The sequence below is a fragment of the Malaclemys terrapin genome, chromosome 9 (genome assembly GCF_027887155.1).
Source record: "Malaclemys terrapin pileata isolate rMalTer1 chromosome 9, rMalTer1.hap1, whole genome shotgun sequence".
NCBI lineage: Eukaryota > Metazoa > Chordata > Testudines > Emydidae > Malaclemys > Malaclemys terrapin.
The window spans coordinates 14,421,941-14,443,383 of NC_071513.1; the positions used below are offsets into that span (position 1 = coordinate 14,421,941).

Sequence of the window (21,443 nt, forward strand, 5' to 3'; positions counted from 1 at the left end):
TAAAACTGCATCTGAAGAAGTAAGGTTTTTACCCACAAAAGCTTATGCCCAAATAAATCTGTTAGTCTTTAAGGTGCCACCAGACTCCTTGTTGTGTTAGTAAAACTCTGTTACATAACCCCTCTTCATCTTCAGGAAGTACAGAATTATTTAATTGGACAGCTCACTTTCTTTATCTATATTAGTTGGAGAACATATGTAGCTAGGTTACGTGCCCCTTCTTCATTGTGCCCCTCGTAGAATTATGCATAATTTTTCATTATTATTATTAACTTTCTATCAATAATATAATGTTCTTAAATCATTTTAATGATTCCAAAACACATGCAATTTGCAATGAAATTCTAACCTAATGATTCTTGTAATTCTTTATTGGCTTTATCATTTAATTATTTTGTTTGAGACTGTCAATTGTAATATGTGGTGACTATTTTGTTACTAACTCCAATATGTTCTCTCTTTTCAGAGAGCAGACATAGCTGTTGCTCCACTCACTATAACGTTGGTACGAGAAGAAGTCATAGACTTTTCAAAACCTTTTATGAGTCTGGGCATCTCCATCATGATCAAGAAGCCTCAGAAATCTAAACCTGGCGTATTTTCCTTTCTGGATCCTTTGGCTTATGAAATTTGGATGTGTATAGTCTTTGCTTACATTGGAGTCAGCGTAGTTCTTTTCCTAGTCAGCAGATTCAGTCCTTATGAATGGCATTTGGAAGACAACAATGAAGAACCGCGTGACCCCCAGAACCCTCCTGACCCTCCAAATGAGTTTGGAATATTTAACAGCCTTTGGTTTTCCCTGGGTGCCTTTATGCAGCAAGGATGCGATATTTCTCCAAGGTTTGTTCCATATCACTCCATCACCTTTTTGCATTTTATGGTCATATGCTGATGCCATGGTGCATATATGTTACTTTCTCAATTTTTTCAGTTCCAAATTTTTTGTTTAACATTCCATCCAATGCTAAGCTTCATCATCAAACCACTACGCTTATTCACCTAGTAAGTGTGTGAGTGGCGTTGCCTTTAATGCCATTCATGCATTTCTGCAAAAACTTATATACACCATGTTGAGACTGTAAAATGCATAGGGTTTTACATTTTCAGCAATGCTTGGAGGGCTACCGTGTTTTTGCTGCATATCTCATTTTACGGTCATCTGCTTGGTGCATATAACATATTTATTTTGCTATGCAAAATAAGAACTGCTTCGAAAACCACATGCAACAGCACTTTAAAACACCTCCATGCCAGTCTCGACTTATGCTGACCTTTTAATTTTCCTTCGAGCTTTAGTTTTCTATGTGTTTCCATTGCACCATCCAGTCATCCATTACTAATTTGTTTACTATCACATTCATATATTCATTTCTCCATATGTACATCTCTAAGAGTTGTTATGTATTGTACTGTATGTGCATCATTATGTAAATCTAGTCTTGTCTGATCTCCTTGTGTTCATAGTCAATGTGGCCTTTTAATAAGTGTTGCCAGTTTTCATAAAATTACTTTTTTTCTTGCAAATAGTCTTTCTGAATAAGCTGTTAGGAAAACAGATTTGATGTTAGCTCTATTTTAATACACAATACTGATATTAAGTAGAATTTGATTGCTTTTTCAAGAAAAATTTACAAAGCACTGGAGAGTGCTCAAGTTCTCTTGATTGAACAATGCGTACTTCAAAATGTTTTTTAAATAACATAGTAAAAATGTTTCTATGCATACATCATTAAAATATATTGGTGACGTCTATGATAAGCACTAAATCTACATAGCTTTATAGTAATGGACCTTAACTGGTTTGTATAATAATATTTTTAAAGTCAGTTTATAGCTACCATAATTATAAAAAAAGACTCATTTAGTACAAACAATATGCCCTTTCCTCTTTAACAAAGTTGTGAACATATATTACCTTAGGGAACCAAATGATTTCTCAATAAGCACTCATATTCAAAACAAATAGAGCCCATTTCCACATGCTTTCTGTGCCCCTCTCAATGTGCAGACAATACCTAAGTCTTTGACAAATTACCAGACTTTCATAGCCTATATAAAAAGAGAAATCTTGGGTGTAATCCTAGCCCTGTTGAAGTCAAGGGCAAAAGTTCCATTGACTTAAAAGGGCCTGGATTTCATTGCTTATAATATAGAGTTGATCCTGACCCTGCACTCCTTTCACACCCAAATCTCCTATTAATTTCATTAGGGATTTAGGACATGTAAGGAGTGTCAAACTAGATGTGTTATATTTGAAAGCTTGCAATTTCTATTGTTTAGCAGTGAAGAAAGAGAAGTTGATTACTGTGATTAAATTTTTTTTTAAATTACATGCACAACACATTTTCCTAAATATGTGCATACATTAATGTTAGCAAGAAATCTGTTAAATGAGTAAGTGTTCCAATGTGCTACCAGATTGTATATCTATAGCTTTTAGCCTGTTCCTCATGTTTATACACAATATTTATGGTTTAGTCCCAAAATCTGTACCAAAACTATGCCCCTTTGCTTGCTGTTAAAGATACGGAGCAGTGATAACATTTAAATTGCTGTTGACCATGTGTTTGCCCAATTTAAAGGACCGGGAAATAAGCACTGGGACATCACATGGAAAGCTGCAGGCATTATGCTGTTTCCACTAGACCTGTTTATTGACAGTAAAGAGAAGTGCATAGGGGTTTTTTTTGTTAAGCTCTCATGTGACTATTTGACCTGTTCGGCCTTGTATATTTTGCATAATGAATTGAATATATTCTATCTTTATCAATGCCACAATTATAGGTGACTTGGAAATACCAACTATACAGAGATGACAGTAAATATGTCCAGCCATAACTTTAAACTTAATATTAATACATGAAACATCCATTAATACATGAAACATCCATTTAAGGCCCGGCTTGACAAAGCCCTGGCTGGGATGATTTAGTTGGGAATTGGTCCTGCTTTGAGCAGGGGGTTGGACTAGATGACCTCTTGAGGTCCCTTCCAACCCTGATATTCTATGATTCTATGATTCTATGATTGAAGACATCGTTCCGTTGTTTTGTTATCTTTAACGATAACAGAAGGCCAGACAGTTAGAGTTTTTACGAAAAAAATGTACAATGTTTTAAGGTCCAGAAATACTGTTACTTTGAGCATTGAGCTGATTTAATGTCTAGTTTATTTTCCGTAGAAAAGGACTATTCCCAAGCATTCCATTTTGAATCCATACCTTTGTCAGGAAGAAACATAATTCATAACACATTGATTATATTGAATGTTTCATAATATTTTATTGGCATTAAAAGGGATTCATTCTTCCATTGTGAGTTTGCCTGAATACATTTCTTGTGTGAGAGTGTACAGCACTTTTAGAGAGATGCCGACAAGCATTCTGGAGAGATCACTTTTGTGCTTCCTGATAAAGGCTCTTTCAGCTACCTTTGTGTGGAATAACTGTGACATCTCTTGGCTAGTTAGATCTATGATGGGTGAGTATTTTTTGTGGATATTCCAGAGGATATATCCCTATACTCTACTCTCTGTGTGTAATAGGATTTGTCTAACCTGAATCAGATAACAGCTACTCTCTGTGTTCAGTACATCCCTCTATGGAATCAACATTTGTTCCAGCTGTTTTGTTCTGCTATCAAAGACTACTGTGTTATCAGCATAGTGAGCTAAAGTATTGAGAATCCACTCGTGGTGGTTCAGACATAGATTACCTAAATGGAGAATCTACACAGCAAACAAAAAGCCACACAAAGCACAGTCAAATTCGTAACTTGTTTTGAGCAAAATTGTTTCCTTGCAGGTTCTACGAATCAATGTCAAGGTTTTTTGTTTAAAAGTACTGCATGGGTCTGGTAGGTTAAGGCCGTCGAGTTCCAGGGACCTATTTTTTCCACTGTTAAAACCAAGTGACTCCTCCTAAAGGCATTGGAGTTACTTATAGTGAGATTTTCAAAGGCATGTAGGCATGTAACTCCCATGGAGTTTCTGTGGTGGGAGAATGGGAGTCAGAACTGTTATTGTAATCCTTCATCAGCTGGGGTTTGGGTCATGTGGTCAAGTCCTGTGCAAGCTTCTACCTCATGCAGCTCTATCACACTCAGTGAGCTTGCTGGTGATGTAAGTGCAGAACTTGGCTCACAGTTTAGCATATAGCAGATTACATGTACACTTGAATGAAAAAGTGGCGGTAGAGATTCAGATTTTTCCCTGAGGAAGTTCAGTGTTTTCCAGCCAGACTTGCTCGTTCTTATATTTTATTAATCTTTTATTGGTAAGAAGAGGCCAATTAAAAATGGATGTCTGCAAAGCCAAATTTTTCTTATAATTTTTATAGGAAATAATACACATTTTTGTGTTCAAGAGTAGAGGAAAAATTCAGGTGCTTTTGATTATAGATAAGAATTTGTTTCTGTATATTACTGTTCTGCAAAGTGAATGCAACTTTTACATAATAATGTTGTGTTTTTCTCTTGTTGCTAATTTGCTCTCATTTAACTCCATGCTTCCTTTCAAATTTCCTCTCAAGGTATGCTCACTTTCTGTTTACTTCCCTTTCAAAGCACCTCCTGAAACCCTATATTGATAATGCTGTTGTTCAATTGCCATGTCTTTGTCTCAAGCTCAGTATGAATTAGTTAATACCAAAAAAAATCATTTAAAATGAATGTTGTACAGTTTGCCGACTCACTGAGGAAATGTGCATTTTATAAAACATCAAAGGTTGCTTGTATTTTTTAAACAAGAGCTTTTTAAACAGCAGTGTTGCACACCTTGTACAGGTGTGACCTCTCTACAATGGTTCTTGTAGGTGTTTTAAGTTGTAATCCTTTTCTCTGTAATTGTTATCTGAGTAATGGACAATAAGTTATGTAATAGCTCAAGTAAAATTATAAGTAATCTCTTATTATCAGCCTGATTTAAATTCAGAGTTTACATGCTAACCCTATTTTCCCTCAGCCCTCTGCACCAGCCCATGCAGTGAGTATAAGGAGCCTTCATATCAGCAGATGGAGTTGGGAGGGAAAAGTCCTGTGATGTTATTTTCCTGACAAAAGAGGCTGGCAGTCCCTGCCCAGTTGCATTCTAGCTCTTTGGCTGGCTGGCTAGACACTGGCTTTCCATCTTTACTTTCCACAGAGATTTTTTTTCCAACCCGTCCAAATCACCACGTGTAGCTACTTTAATGTAGGTTGCTTCAGAGTGGTGGGTGTTTAATTTTTCTCTGCAGCACTCTGGGGGAAACAGCTCTATGGTTTCATCCAGCTTTTTCTGAAATGAGCTCAGCTGTTGGAGTGAACAGAAGCTCATTCCAGATTTAACAGAATTAGATCAGAGAACTGGAGAACTAACCTGTTCCTCATCCTCCAAGAATCATCTCTTGCACTTCACATCCCTCAGGAAATCCCATCTCTTTGAGCAATCTCTCCTCCCTTCATCTCATCACTATCTCAATGCCCAGACTCTCCAGCCCCGGAACTGTCGTCAGGTATTTTATCTTGTGTCTGTTTGTCTTGTTTTTTATCATTATAAGCACTTTAGGACAAGAACCGCTTACCTTTCTGGGTGTGTACAGAGCTGTATAAATTATTATATCATCCTATGGCTCTGTGGTTTCACTGTTCCTGTATTGCTTGCCTTTCTCACTGGTAGCCCAAACCTGGAGTCACTAGAGAAATATCAGTAACATCTCCTGCAGCAGGCTCATGTTGGATTTGTTGTATTTTCTTGTCAAAGGGCCCAGGTTGGTTCCTCTTAACCTGGTTCTGACAAGTCCCAACTTCCTTTTGGGTAGTGCTCAACCCTGGGGCTTCCTTGGTGGATGTGCTGAGCTGTTTTTATTTTTACTTTGGCAGCTTGTAATCTGAACTCAAAGCTCTGCCCTCCCTTAGCCACATAGGATATCATCCTATTGCTAACACGCCCTCACAGGTACTCACTTTATTTCTCCGAGGTACATCTTAGACAAATTCCTCAGACTGCTCCATTACATTGGCTTGACACAGATGTAACTAATCTTTAAAGCTGCCTTTTTAGTGAGCTTCTGTTTGGGCAGACGGGGGCTGGAGCTTCAAGCTTTTTCACTGCTCGTGTTATCAGAACGAGGTAGTGATCAAGTCTGTTCCCCACCTCTCCTAATTCTGTGTGGGTGCCTGAGAGGAGAAAAAAAAGACTCCTCATGAACTTACTGCAAAGAGCTTTTCTTATGGACTCTACAGGAGAACTGAAATTTAGAAAGTCAAGTCACCTATTTATCCTTTTGGGAGGCCCCAAGGAAAGCTTGACAACCTCTGTGCTTTGTGTGTCTTATTGAGCGTGAGACTGCATTAAGAAAGCTTATGCTGTCCAAAACACTGAAGGTTTCTGTCATAGCTCAGGCCTTGAAAGCCATCTCTTCCTCATGGGCAAAGAGGCAATACTTCCCTTCTAGAGCTGAGCAATGTGGCTGCCTGAACAGCCTTACATACTCTTTCACATCATTACAGACTTGATGAAGTGGCCTCTGCAGATATTGACTTCAGCAGATGAGTGAGGGGAGCTATAATCCATCAGTTTCGCAGTATCTTTGGATACCAGCCCACGGCTCTTCTTGCAGTGGGATTTGCTGTTGATATTCCCTGGGCTAGAGATATACTGGATAATCGCAACTTCATACCTGTTAGTGTGATTTCTCCATGTCCCTCTAACCCAACCCAGATTTCCAACTCTGCTTCCGTTGTTTTGGCAGTATTTTTATGGATGTGTATTTTGATGTTGGGTTTTCTTAGAACTGAATAGAATTTTTATTACTCACGAATCCCCTCAGTGGGCAATGCCAGCCAACCCCCGCTTTATGAGGTATGGGGTAGGGCTATAGCACAAGAATATTGCCTTTTTCTCATCTCTATCTGTTGGTAGGTGAACTTGTACCCACTGCCTGGGGGTGGCACAGAGGGCCTTGAAGGAACCCAATAATCAGAATTTCTCATTTTCTCTGCATCAAGGGCAAGAATGGTCTGTCTGCTATAAACCCTACTGCTGAAATTGTCTATTTCTTTATCACTGCAAAAGATTGGTGTCTACTGACACTTTTTCTTGGATACACCATGTAAATAATCATTAGCAATTACAGGTATAAAATTAATTATATATGGTAGGATCCAAATCATAAAAATAAATATTCTTAGGGATTTTTATATGTCATGCTTTTAAAAAATATGAAAACTTTAGGTTGTAGGGGGGGCTTGGTTTTGATTCTTTCCCCCCCACCCCTCTTCTATTCGAAATAGACACTTTTCCTTGTTTATAATACTGAGAGGAAAGAACCCTTAGCTGTAAATGTTTGGTAGAACATTTCTGTACACATAAATAATATAATATATATTTGGGACCTGATTCTGCTTCCACTGAAATCAGCGAGAACTAGAACAAGTAGTTGAATAGATAATTTTGTACCAATCTTCTGCAGTGTTACTGATCACAGTGTCATTGATCAGCAGGTGCTTACCTTTAAGTATGCACATAGTCTAATTGACTTCAGTGAAACTACTCACATGCTTAAGTGCATTGTTGGATTGGCACTAGAGTGCTCAGTACCTTGTGTGACTATGCCCTAAAATTGCGGTTTTGCTTGAGGAAGGAGTACAGGATTGGGTCCTAGACAAGCATTTAGGCCCTTATGCTCAGTTAAGATCCCTACACTCTTTTATACCAACTGAGGACTAGCCTTTTATTTTACAGTTTTTTTTCTTTTGCATTTTTATAAAAAGCTAAGGGAAAAAACAGGCAGTGATTAGATTTTTCACTTCACTCCTGTGCTGCTTTGGTGGTGTGGGCTGAGATGGGAATGTGGCAGACCCAAATTATTAAATAGTAACATGCATCATTTGGAACAGTGGGTTTTAGACATGCACATTTTAATTAACATAAAATATACCAGAATGTTTCCTCATTCTAATGTGTAGGATTCAGACTCCCTTAATTCCCATTGTGCCATGGCATGAGCAGACCTCATACTGCTCCCTTAGAGTAACTCCCCTTGTGCAGGCCTCAGTGGGGAGTTTATTTATCTCCAAGTCTTGCATGTAATCAGCTAGCCTAGAGCATTGGATGGGACTTTTCTACCCACTACCTATCATTGATCTTCTGCAGAATGAGTAGGGAGGTGTGGGAGTGGGAGGGTTCCTGTGTTCACCAATCTTCTGCTTCCATTGGTCAACTTCTGTTGACCTATTCCTGGCCCCTCCAATCCCCATAGATGCCTTCCTTCATCTACTTTCAGTGTCTGACTTCTGGAACTGAAGTGCCTGCTTCAGGTTCTGGTTCTTTTAAAATGCATACCCAGGATATGCCAGGCAGTAATAACTACATCAATTTCTCCTTATAAATAAATTACAAATTACCTTATTTATACCATGTTACACCTGCGTATTTTACACAATAATTATACACTACACATCCAATTAACTTTTGAAACACCCTGCACATCACCTTACTCATTCCTTTCTCGGGACAAAACTCATAACTAGGTTTTGCAAGGACCAAGCAAGAAGTGCACAAATAGAGTCTTCAAGCATTAGTTGTATCATCCTCGGCTTTATTGCTGAAACTTTTCTCTGTCAACTTCTGGCCTCATTAAAAATTAATTTAAGGCCAAAATTTCAAGAAAGTGCTTTGATCTGTGTCTATACAATTTGTACATGTCCCCACTTGCACAGATATGTAGGAACGCATGCACTTAGTCTCAGATCTGCCAAGACTTATGTCTGTACTAACAGTGCGTAAAATTAAGTCATCCCATTGAAATCCTGTTTAAGTCTTGGCAGGATCAGGGCCTTAGAGACAACTCTTGGGCTCTGTATTCAGTTTTCACTCAATCAGTGAAACTTCTCCTAAGTAATCCCTGGGTAAGGATGTCCGGAGTTGGCTTATGATCATCCGTTTTATGTGCACAAGAAAAATCTGCAAATATGGATTTTTGTACACCAAAAGGGTTGTGCATGCAAACCTTACAGGCCCAGTTTAGGATGTTGCTTCCCTTCTAGAAGACAAACACAGAATGGATTAACAATTTTGACCCTGTCTGTTTTACCATAGGTCTCTCTCAGGACGAATTGTCGGAGGAGTCTGGTGGTTCTTCACACTCATCATCATCTCTTCTTACACTGCCAATCTTGCTGCCTTCCTTACTGTGGAAAGGATGGTCTCTCCCATAGAAAGTGCAGAGGATCTGGCGAAGCAAACTGAAATAGCCTATGGAACCTTGGATTCAGGCTCAACCAAAGAATTTTTTAGAGTAAGTAGTCTGGCTTATGGCAGCTTTGTTAAACCTGTATCACAATTTTCCTAAATAATAAATGCCTCATAATCAAGACCCTGAGTCTGCAAGCACTTCTGCATAGGCTGAACTTTGCTTCTGTTAGTAGTTCCACTGACATCAGTATGTAGTATCAGAAGCTTAGAGCAGTAGGGTTAGGTATCTGGGGCAATTTGAGTAGCGAGGCAGCTCCCCTCCAAAAATCCAATATTCCAAGAAGAGTTTTGGCTACCCAGTTTCAGAAGCTGAGCACGCGGTGCAGCAATATAATGGCCAACATAACATTTAAAATAAGACCCTTGGAGCAGTGACTTTGAGTGTGTCACATTGCCAGCAGTCAATAAATAATCATTAGAACTTCCAATTTTGGCCTGTCTTTGCCATAATTAAACAGCGGGATGGGAAGCATGCTTTTGCATTTTTATACGATAAATTGCGTGCTGGAAATATTCAGTATTGTACAGAAATCTGCTTTCTCCCCCTCCCCCCATTTAATAAAACAGCGCTTATGTTTGTGGACTGGGGCTGGAGATTGGATGTGGTGAAAAATAATTTTCAGGATTTTTCACGGGTAAATATCTATTAAAACTGGAAACCCAGGGCAAGATCTTCCACTGATGTAAATCAGCCCAGGCTCTGGCTCCAAAAGTACATATCTGCATTAGCAGCCTACCATTTAATCACTATATTCACTGCTGTCCATGACCAGAAGAATTTGGGAGATTGGATCATTTTTCCAGGTTAAGGGGCTGAGGGCCAAACCCCTACTCCTGCAATCTCACCAGAGTAAGGTCAGGGGATCAGACCGCATGTGCTGTATGAGTGGCATATGCTAATAATTGAGTGGAGAATAATGGCTGTATTGTTGTGTTGGTAACAATTAGCTTGAGGAGCTCCTCCATTTTAAGGTCAGTGTCAGACATCAGGTATTTGGCAGGAATCCCAGGTGGCCAGGAATCAATCGTTGAAAGAAATGGGAGGTGCCTTCCTGGCCATGAGCTGAATAGCACGGGCTCAGTGGAAGCCAAAAAAACCTCAAACGCCTGTAAACCAGATTTTGTATGTTTAAAAAAGTTATGACTTTAAAGCCCCTTCTGGCCTTTCCAGGCCAAATGGCTCTGCAGCGCCTAGAAAGATCAGACATTAAGGCTGTGACGTTTTTATATGTAGAAAAGCTTTCAATGGTGCAAGACTGAGTATTGCCCATATTGGGCAGGTAGCAGTTTGAGGGAAACAGGAGAAGAACCTTTCTCTTGTAGGTTTATTAAAAACTGATGGCTACTTGAAGCTGCTCAGAAGGTTGGAATGTATCAGTGATCAGAGAGTAGGTAAAGCTTTCAAAGAGGCATGTATTACATGCTCTGCAGTTTATTCTCTGGCTATCCTCCACATGTGTGTATGTGTACAAACATACACACACACACACACCCAAACATAAATATTATATATATACACACAATAGTTCCATTTAAAATATTTCGATTTACCACTGGTGGTATCAGATACTACCGTTGCACCCTATTTCATGCATTAAAACATTACAGTGTTGACTCCTCTACCACTATTGATAAATGCTGACCCTTTTAATGGTGACCTGAGTGTGTAAAATTTTGCACAAACCTTTCACCATATACACATACAGACACCATCTGTATAGAGAGAAAAAGCATTTATGTTTCTGGCAGAAAAGCCGGCCTAGTATTAGAAATCTTTGATGCTATTTACAGGCACCTCACTTTTCCTACAGGAAAATTCTGCATCTGAATAGCTTGCACCCAGGAATATAGAAAAAGGAATTGTTAGGGAGAGTTCTTTATTTTCTTAATAGTCTGATGTAACGTGGGGTTACATGTCAGAGCAAGATCAAAGGAGCAAGTGGGGTTTTTTTTGAAAGGATACAAAGTGTAGTAAAAGTATGAATACTTTATTGTGCTCATAAGAGTCTTGGGATGTTCTCTGACACTCTCCTCAAGCTAGGGGAAAGCAGGGTTCTAAATGAGGATGAGCTATAAAGAGCTGCCGGCTCTGTGTCGAGGCATGAAGAAAAAAATGGGGAGGGAGGAGAGCAGAGCACCGGCAACAGAGGGAGCAAGCACGAAATTCTGCTTTATGCTAACAAGGAGGACAAAAGGGGGAACTGGTGGCACAGAAACTGGGCCCGCTCAGTCCTTTGTATGCACTGTGAGTGGCATTAACCAATGCTTGTCTACCTTTTACTTTCCTGAGAGCTCTGCATTATTTCAGTTGTATTATTAACTTCCAGAGAATAACCAATTTGCGTGTCATGCTGGAGCATGGAACTGATTGTACCCAGTCTTCTTCCATTGATTTGAGAAGGAGAAAAAGAGCATGTCTTTATGTGAACACACACCTTTAATAAATATTTCATTATACGATCTCTGTTAGCTCCCTAACTTAATAATAATGTTGGCTTAAAACTCAGAATAACTCTTCAAGAAGTTTGCAGTTTCCGAATGCCTGCTTCATAGATTATATTCACTCTGTGCTTTGGGCTTTGTCTACACTAGGACATTACAGCACTTTTCTCAGCACTGCTGGGAGTGACAGAGGAAGCAGGAGTGTAAACTGGCCAGAGGTTACAATGGTAAAAGTGCCTGTGCCCTATCTCACCCTCGCCACATTAGTGCTTCCCCTTTTGTAATCACCAGCAGAGCTGCACCGGTGATAGCCAGGAGTGGGGAAAGTGCTAACAATTCCCACTGTAGATGCATGCATAGAGAGAGGGGGAGGGTAACAGACTTCGCAGCATTGGACCAGGAAGGAAATAGTCTTAAGACCCATGACAGAAACGTGCATATGATGGGTAGTTCTCTTTTCTAAGACACAAAGCTAAACATTTCTCCGAACACTCCTCTCAAAGTAGACTTTACTGGCTGGTGAATGGAGCCAGATGAGCAGTACTGGGGGGGGTGGGGAAGCCTGGTATTTTTCTCTCTAATGGAAGTTTCATCTGCCCAATATCTTAGCTGCCTTTAAGGGTGAGCTGTGTACACAGCCCATTCAGTCCTTGGCCTCTTTGCTGAGACGGTTGGCAAGGTTTCCAGTGAGTATTACTTATGTTGGTGTTTTTTGTAACATGGACATTTATGCACTAGGAACTGGACTGAGGCCAACGACTCATTCCACATGAACAGATGGTAACAACTTTCATCCCCTTCCGCTCTGGGCAGGTTCCAGCCAGGGACCTATTCTATATCGTTGACTATTTCCCCACCCATTGCAATGCCTTCCAGCTAGACACCATCGACGGTTGTAGATCAAAGTGAACTGTAACATCCCTTTTTTCAAATAAGCCTGCTGAATGCTGTCAATCTGACATTTATTTGAAAGTTATCACAGCAGGCCATATTTACCATCTTAACTAATTGGTGAGCTGCTGTTTAAGGATATTCATTACCGCAGAATATCTGACAACCAAAGGAAATGTGTGTTTTTGATGATAGTTGCTTATTTCTGATCAGAAACGTTTTACAATTTTGCAACAATTAGCTTATGAAGGCATCATTTAAATGGCAATCAATGGATTTCATCAATTCCCATCATGATCTCAAAGGGCCTTCATTCCTATTGTAAGGGAAAATGAAAGGAAAATCTCTCCTTGGAGATTTATTAACATAAAGACTCACATTAAAGACTCAAAAATGTTTCTATCTTTCTCTAGAAAAAACTGCTAACCTGGAAAGCAATTTCAGAAATGTAACTTCCTTCCTTTATGGGTTTTATATGGTAGAACTAGCCATTTCTAATCCATTCAATTAAAGTTTCAATAAATATGACCAGCACGTCAAATCAATATGGTGTAATTAATCTACATTCAGCACTAAAAATGTCTAATATCCCATTCTAATTGGTTTCAGAATTCCAATATGCATATATTCCAAAGAGATGACCTTTACAACCAATTAGTAATTCTCCTGTAAATGGGACTGTATTGAAACTTCAGTAGAAGAGGAAGTACACATTTCTAGACATTTACAAGTGTAACTTGCTCTTGAATTTGGATGGCTCCTTTTCATTGATCACATGTGACAGCATTAAGTGGCTTAGCAATAAGGTTCTGCAAAACAACATGTATAGTTTAATAAGTTGTTGATAGGCTGACTAGTTAGATTTTATTGAAAATATTTGAAATGGCATAAAGGCGTCACTGCTTTTGTGCAATGTGGTGCTTTACAGAAGAACATACTGCTGTATGGGACATTTAGAATGATCTTGTCATCTTGCCTTTCCTCCTTTTTATAGAGAAACTGAAGGCATCTCATAATCAGACCGCTAAAACTATGTTAAAGTAACGTTTGGGAGGGAACTGGCTGACTCAAAGGATTGGTAGTGGGCCACAGAATGTTTCATTTCCAGACCACTGGCTTGAATCCAATCAAGGAAACTAGTGAAGAAAAAGAAGTGTTACCATCTGATGGCTATTTGTTGCCCTATGTGAAATGACTTGCTGCTCTGCATCCTGTTCCTAATTGCCTATCACAAATGACACTAATTGTCAGCTTTGTTAGATGCTTCGGCTGACAAGCCAAGGATCAAGTGGACATGGTGGCTGAGCTGCCCCCTCGCTCCTACCATTGGTCCTGGATATTTGTTAGCTGTCGTACAGGGAGGCTGACATTTGTCATTGCGACTGCCTGTGCTGTATCTTGGCTGGGAAGAGTGCGAGCCTCAAGGCCTTTGGAAGTCAAACAGACCAGCCAACACCTCTTCACTTAAACCTGAAATACCTTGAATGTTATTTTTGTTTTAAAAGAAAAGAATGATTCGTATTGGCAAAAGTCAGGAACCTCACAGTTAAGGATGAAATCCATAGGTGAAATGCAGGGGACTGAAGAACAGGGAGTGAGTTCATACCATCTGAGCTGCAATGCATGGACACAACTGGGTACACGGGGGCGGATTTGCAGCCTTAGCTCTGACACATCTCACTTTTGTGGGTTTTAAGCAAATGATTATGACTTTAAAGCAAAGCGTCTGCAATCTAAACTGGGCAAGTATAGGACGCTATTACAGCAAACAGTGTTATTAGCAAACATAGGATCTGGCAGGTTGGATCAGCCACTATCCTGTCTCTGCAAAAAGAACAGGAGTCCTTGTGGCACCTTAGAGACTAACACATTTGTTTGAGCATAAGCTTTTGTGGGCTACAGCCCACTTCATCGGATGCATGCAGTGAAAAATACAGTAGGAAGATATATATATATACACAGAGAACATGAAACAATGGGTGTTAGTCTCTAAGGTGCACAAGGACTCCTGTTCTTTTTGTGGATACAGACTAACATGGCTGCTACTCTGAAACCTATCCTGTCTCCGACAGTGGCCAGCACCAGATGCTTCAGAGGAAGGTGTAAGAACCCCACCGTAGCCGATGTGGGATAATCTGCCTCCCACATTAGGCCTTGTCCTATTCGCTGTGTTTTTTTCTGGTTCTGCTGCAGTGACGCCCTTTTGTCTCACGTCACAGGCTAGTTTTCATCTTCCAACCCCAAATTTTTACTGGTCCTGTTTTTTCATCTTATGTCTTCATGTACACTTTAGGATGGTGTCCCTTCTTAATGTCAGTGTGTGTGCCCATCATGTCTTTACTCTAGCCCATCGTGTCTCAACAACCCATTCCTTTCTAACTAATATTTTGCCTGAAAATTTTCCTATCTTACATGGTTTTGTGGCTGGACTGAGCACTTGGACCTCCCTTGCAGCAATTTCCACAGAAAACTACAGATACTGCAGAATCCTAGTATGCAAAACCAGGCTCAGAAATGAAGCCTTTCTGTACTAACCTTCTAGGCCAACCAAAGGCCAATGTAACACAGCATCCAATTTATAGTACCCAGAAAGCCGTTTTAAGGATGCCACAGAGTGATACCTCTTCCTCTTCTCTCTTAGTTTCGTTCATGAAACCAGAAGCTCTCATAAACATGAGAGCAAACAGTGACTGAAGGACTTGCCCAATCCCAGCACCACTGAAGATGGGGGGCACAAAGGAGGCTTTCAGTTATGGTGCATTCTACACCTCCTGGGGCAATTTGAACCAGCTCTCAGTCACCTTTCAGACCTAATCCTGCCCTAACTGCAACCCAGGACCTGGCCCAATATCTTCCTGTGCCTACAGAGGAAGAAATTGTCGTTGGTAGAGGAAACAACCAGAATATGTTCTGAAGCAGTAGCATGTGCTAACAATTACGTTACACCAGTTATAATTTAGCAATCATGTTACAGGCGGTTATGTTTTCCTGCTGTAATACTGCATGAAGACAAAGAGTGCTGATCACTGAAATAAATTGTGTCAGAAAGTGATTTAGTAAACAGAGAGTGTCGAATGAAAACCAATACTTCCCATGCAAGATTTATGCATTTAATCCAATCAAACTATAACCTAGTGTTTCTGAAGATCAGTAATAGAGCCTGCTAAAAATACCATGGGGAACTGCTTTTGAACCCAATGGACTTCATTTGTAGCTAAACTCGGTTTGATTTCTAATTTCAAAATACAGTTTGCTTGTGAAGATATAGGGCTTGTTCGGAGAACAGCATTCATACAAATACTTTGCTCTTGCCTTTGGATAAAACTAGGATAAGGAAAAGGTTTCTGTGTTTTGGCATCAAGCACAAAGTGATCATAACAAATGCCTGACAAAAATATTGAAGTGTGTTTACACGTATAGTCTCTAGCGAATGGAATATCACAGAAAACAGATAGCTTCCAAAATATGAGATAAATAGATCTTTCAGATTTGATGTAGAAAGCGAGCAATCAGGCAGAGCACTGACTTAAACCTCCCTTAAACAGTCTGGTGAATCAAGGTTGTTGTTTTATTTATTCCTTACACAAGGTTTGATGGGAAATGTTTAGGTCAACATTAATAACTGCAACTGGTCATTATTTATTCAATGTTACTAATAACGGTTAACTCCACATATCAAGGTGTATCTGTATACAATATTTGTATAGATTCAATATTTGTTTGAAACAGACTAGCACAGTATGAATTTTAAGTGTTTTTAATAAATAAAATATGGAAAACAGCATATATACACACGATATAAAAACATGCAGAGTGTGCATGTATATATGTGTGTGTGTGCATATACAAATATTTATAAATGCATATGTCTATGCACAGAAATAGCAGTCTTTCCAGTGAGTGCATACTGAATGGCCTGATAGTAGTTATTTTCTCTAACAATCTGCTTCTTTTGTCCGATTTCCCTTTCTGCGCAAACACTAACAAGCAATTTTAAAGAGTGAAGCAAAGCTAGTGTTACATACCTACAGAGCAATGGTTTTCTTTGAAGTGCTCTAATTAAATGCGCTGTTGTCTTTACATGTTGGATTGAGAAGGAAAATGCCTCCTTATGGAAATTAAAATTAGCAGGCCATTCATTATCCACTCCTGGGACAGATGTCATTCGTCTGAAGCCTAGGGTTAATAAGAATGGGCCAGTTAATAAGGAAGGCAGACTAGCAAGATTTCTAACCAAAGCTTATACTGATTAGGTCTTAGTAGCAAGTGTTTGCATAAGTATTCACATTACCATAAACTATACAGCATGCATGCTTCTATCCACTCGGTTTGTGATTATAATTGGGCTTTTCAATGCACATATGTGTAGCTATAATTTAATAATGTGAACTTACATATTTAAATAGTCATTTAGTTGCCAACAGCTTTGTGTAGGTGACTTATTTTATCAGGTCAGGCATAATATATGGAGGTGAAATAACAGCGTATCAGATATAGCTGTGGATATACAGCTGAAGCAAAGCCGTGAGCTCCCCAGGAAGAAATCACTTGCTGTTTGAATGTTCTAGTTTTTGGAGACCAGCAATATGATAATGATATTGCTCAAGACGGTGGGGACACCTAGTTTCTCAAGTTACCGTACTACTTTATATAATCCTGCTGTGCCACACAACGGTGTTTTGAGAGGGATTCATTTAAAGTACATGGGTGCTGACAAATTACCCACCACGCTGCTAGTTTTACTTTTGCATAATTAGCAAATACATGAAGGTTTAGAAACTTGAATGATGTGAATATGAAACATCGTTTCATGCGATGCACTGGGATTGCTCCATCATTGCCTGGATATTGGCCTTGTCTGACTGGAGCGGAAAACTTGTCAGGCCTAACAGTGTTCAAATATCGTGCTGACAAATGTTGTGCCATGGAAATTCATCAAGGGCCAAATCCAGAGCATGGCCTGAATAGCTGAGCTGGGTGATAGGAAGATACCCAGAAGATTCCTCAAAAGCTGAAGTAATCTCCACAGGTCCTTTTGTGCCACTCCCCCAAAGGAGGACAGACAGGAGCCCACCATCATCTCTTCTGGTGCCTGCTTCTGCATAGCCCTGCTCCGATACAACTATGGACTCCCCCACTTATCCAGTCTCCCTTTGCACAACAAAACTACATTGGTTCTACTCCAAAGGAACCCTGGGGAGTTGTGGATGTGCCCAAAATGTATGGGCAGGACTAACTTTAGCCACAGGCTAAATGTAAGAGGTTAGCATGACATGAGATCTTTTCAGAGTAGGATACCCAGGGCATCATCTCTTCTAAATTTCCAGAATTTACTTTTCCATTGAATGTGAATACGCCTAGGACTGGCTCTGCTAGTGAAACATAAAGAAGTTTGAAAAACCAGCCCGTCTGTTGGTAAAAGGAGTCATTTTAATTTTGAGTTCAATATTGCAATGCGGATGAGTGGATGTCAGCAATAAAGTGCGGGGAGATGAATACAGGCTTATCCTGGTGTTCAATATTGTGCAAGGAAAGGAAATTCTTTAAAACTTGATTTACAATCTATTACTCAGATGGTTATTGACATACCAATGAAGTGTAGGCTAGTTACAGCTTGAATGGTGATTTGTTTGTCTCTTTATATGAATTCAGCTCACTTGAAAAAATAAGATTTGTCTTTTTTAAAAAGAAACTACAGCATATTATCTATTTCCTACCCACACATCTTTTCAAAATGATCTGGACTAGTGTGAATAAAATACTGAAGAGAGACTAGTAATGGGAAGCTTCTTTTATGGTGAGGGCAGTACAATTGTCAGGGGAAAATTTGCAAAAAGTTACAGATGTCTGAAGGAAATTTTGGATTAGTGACTGATTCATGATTTTTGCAAACATTTTCTGCCCCTCCCTATATATTTAGTCCTGACATTTGGGCTTCCTCCCGACCTGACACCCACCAAGGCCCCTCTTTGCTGCTGGTCCTGTTCTGAGCAAGGATGGGAATATACCTCTACCTCGATATAACACGACCCGATATAACACGAATTCAGACAGAATGCGGTAAAGCAGTGCTCGGGGGCGGGGCGGGGCTGCGCACTCCGGTGGATCAAAGCAAATTCAATATAACACGGTTTCACCTATAACGCGGTAAGATTTTTTGGCGCCCGAGGACAGCGTTATATCGAGGTAGAGGTGTATATAAGGGGTTCAGGTGTTTCTCTTTCCCACCCTGCAGGAGTGATCAGCAGCAGAGAATCTTTCCTCACAACCTCCTCTAGGGCGGGTCTGAACTGAGTTACAAAGGTCCCAAAAGAAAAACAGGAAGCCACAGATTTGAAGGCCCTGGTTCTCAGTGACACCCGTTTATACCTGAGAGTGTCACTCCAATGACTTCAGGGGAGTCAAACTTCAAACCAGTGTGACAAGAATGAGGCAGAATGACTCTCATCACAAACTCACTGCCTTCACTGGGTGATAGGAAGATACCCAGAGGTATCTTGGGCTCTAAATATTAGAGCCCAACAGCCAAACTTTTATTTTATATACCTATGGGATGAAAAATTAGTATATCCCAGCAATGTACAAATAAATTCAGTACACACAACAGAGCCTTGCCTCAGACATTTGGAACTTGATAGAATGAGGAGCTGGGATTAGTGAGGGAGCAGCACATGGTGCATATTTCTTTGGCGGGGGAGGATGTGACTAACTTTCATTTCACCAGGAGTTTTAAACCAGGATGTAATAAAAACAAGATGATCATGTACTGACCCTCCTCAATATAGGTAATCAAAGTGCTGGCATGTAGATAAAAGCTGTGGCATGTATCTTCTATGCTAACATAAAGTTTAGCTAGTTCTGCCACGTTTTCCCATGCGACCTTCAGTAAGTAACTTAACCTCTCTGTACTTTAGTTTACTCATTTGGAAAATGGGACTTCAAGGGGGAGCTATGAGACCTAATTTTTTCTTATTAGTAAAGAGCTTGGATATCTAGATGAAGGCACTAGAGAATTGCAATAATTATGTTATTAGTACAGTGTTATTATAGCAGCCATTATGTGCTCTACAGTAGCTCATATACAGTCTGTGGGCCTATCACTGGGTCATCCCCTGCTCTTTCAAATATTGTCATGTGATCATTTACTCTCACCTGAGTATCCCACCAGGGAGAGGCAGAGAAGACATGTTAATGTATCATTCAAAGAACAGAGCAACTAAAAGTGCAGCCACCACACTGAATTACACTGTCAATTCACTGCACTGAAAGCCCAAGGTATTGGCCCTCTGCCTGATTGATATGGGTGTTGAACCCTATGACCTCAAGTCCATGAGACAAGAATGATACCAAAGGAATCCTCTGGCACGCTTTTTCACTTTTTGTTAGTAGTATCCACCTGGCTGCACATACATTGTTGGATCCAGCAACTGCTATGGAAAAGCTAATTGCATTTAGGAAAGAAAAACTGTGAAGTGTGGGAAAGAACGGTAATATTTACACATGACCAATTAGACTTACAGCAGTGGCAGATTATCCAATGGGCCCCTAGGGCCCGTGCCCAAGGGCCTCGGCCAATGGGGGGGGCCCTGGAAAATGGGCACCCCAGCAAAAATCTGCCATGGGGTGGCGGAAGTTGGAGCCCTCGTAGAAGCCGCAGGGAAGCCCACGCACCCTAACTAGGGTTGCCAATTTTTGTTGGACATATTCCTGGAGATTTCATCACATGACATAATCTTTAATTAAAGATTAATCTTCTCCAGGACAATCCTGGAGGGTTGGCAGAAGCGCCGGGCAGGCCAGGGAAGCCCCAGTGCCCTGACCCCAGCTGCGGCCCCAGGAGGTGGCTGTGGCAGGGAGACAGAGCTTCTCTGGTCTTGGGGCCACAGTGTGAGGGGCAGAAAGGAGCCAACAGGTTGCAGGGCTGCAGTAGGGAGGCGGAATGGGGTGGGACTGTGGGCAAAACGGGGGTAGGGTCACGGGGGAAGGGGCAGAACAAGGGTGGAACCGCAGGCGGAAGGAGTAGGGAGAGGCCCCCCATGTGCTCTGGCCCAAGGCCCCAGGAGCCCTTAATCCACCTCTGACTTACAGCACTGTAGTATGCACATGTAGATCTATATAACAATAACACTGTATCATTCAGATTAAACAGAAACTGCACTAATTTTATTGTGGACTTTAGCATTTTGCATAAGCAAACAGTCTTCCAGTATTGACTGCCCCTATAAAGTGAAAGTGGTTAAAAATGTCACACAGAGTAGAAGAGCATGTTAAACTGTGTTATGTTGTCTTTTCGCTTTCTGTCCCTGCCTGTTGTTCTGGCCAGGGTACAATGCACCCTTGCTGTTGGCTTCCTTACCTTACCTTTCTGGCATCTTAAGATTCATAGCCACAGCATTGACTAACCATTGCAATGTGTAACCGGCAAAGTCAACCTTAAAGAAAGCCCAAAAACATTTGTAATGCAACAAATACTAAGAGAAAACAAGATCACAAATGGCCAGGTTGTGACATATAACACTGAGTTACAGAGGGAACTCGAGGAGGGCTTGTATCTCCTACACCACCTTCTTACAGCCACTGGTGAAAGGAGCGCAGAGGGGATGTGGCCAAAATGTGCTACACATTTACTATCCTCAGCTGGTGGATGGTCCTTGGGGGCCATAATCAAATGGTACAGTTTCCAGCATTTCCTAGGCTGCTCTAAGGTATATCAGGGTGAAAGCAATCTTAGAACCAGCCCCAGGGAGCTACAACAGTTGTTTTCTGGTCCCACCATCTGATCCCAGTAAACTCAGCCAAGATTTGGCTGTGACTCAGTGCCTGCCAAATTATACGCATTGAAATTCTATTCCGAGAGCCGCGATATTTTGTGTTTT

At 40.5% G+C, this 21,443-nt stretch overlaps 1 protein-coding gene across 4 annotated transcripts in view; it reads left to right on the top strand.

Annotated features, from left to right (window-relative positions):
- Positions 1-21,443, top strand: part of GRIA3 (glutamate ionotropic receptor AMPA type subunit 3) — a 210,701-nt gene that overhangs the window by 143,707 nt on the left and 45,551 nt on the right. For all 4 annotated transcript variants that reach the window (XM_054039726.1, XM_054039725.1, XM_054039727.1 and 1 more), the window contains exons 11-12: positions 467-843; positions 9,079-9,277. In XM_054039726.1, coding sequence (XP_053895701.1) covers positions 467-843; positions 9,079-9,277 — 576 coding nt within the window. The remainder of the gene's footprint in view (positions 1-466; positions 844-9,078; positions 9,278-21,443) is intronic.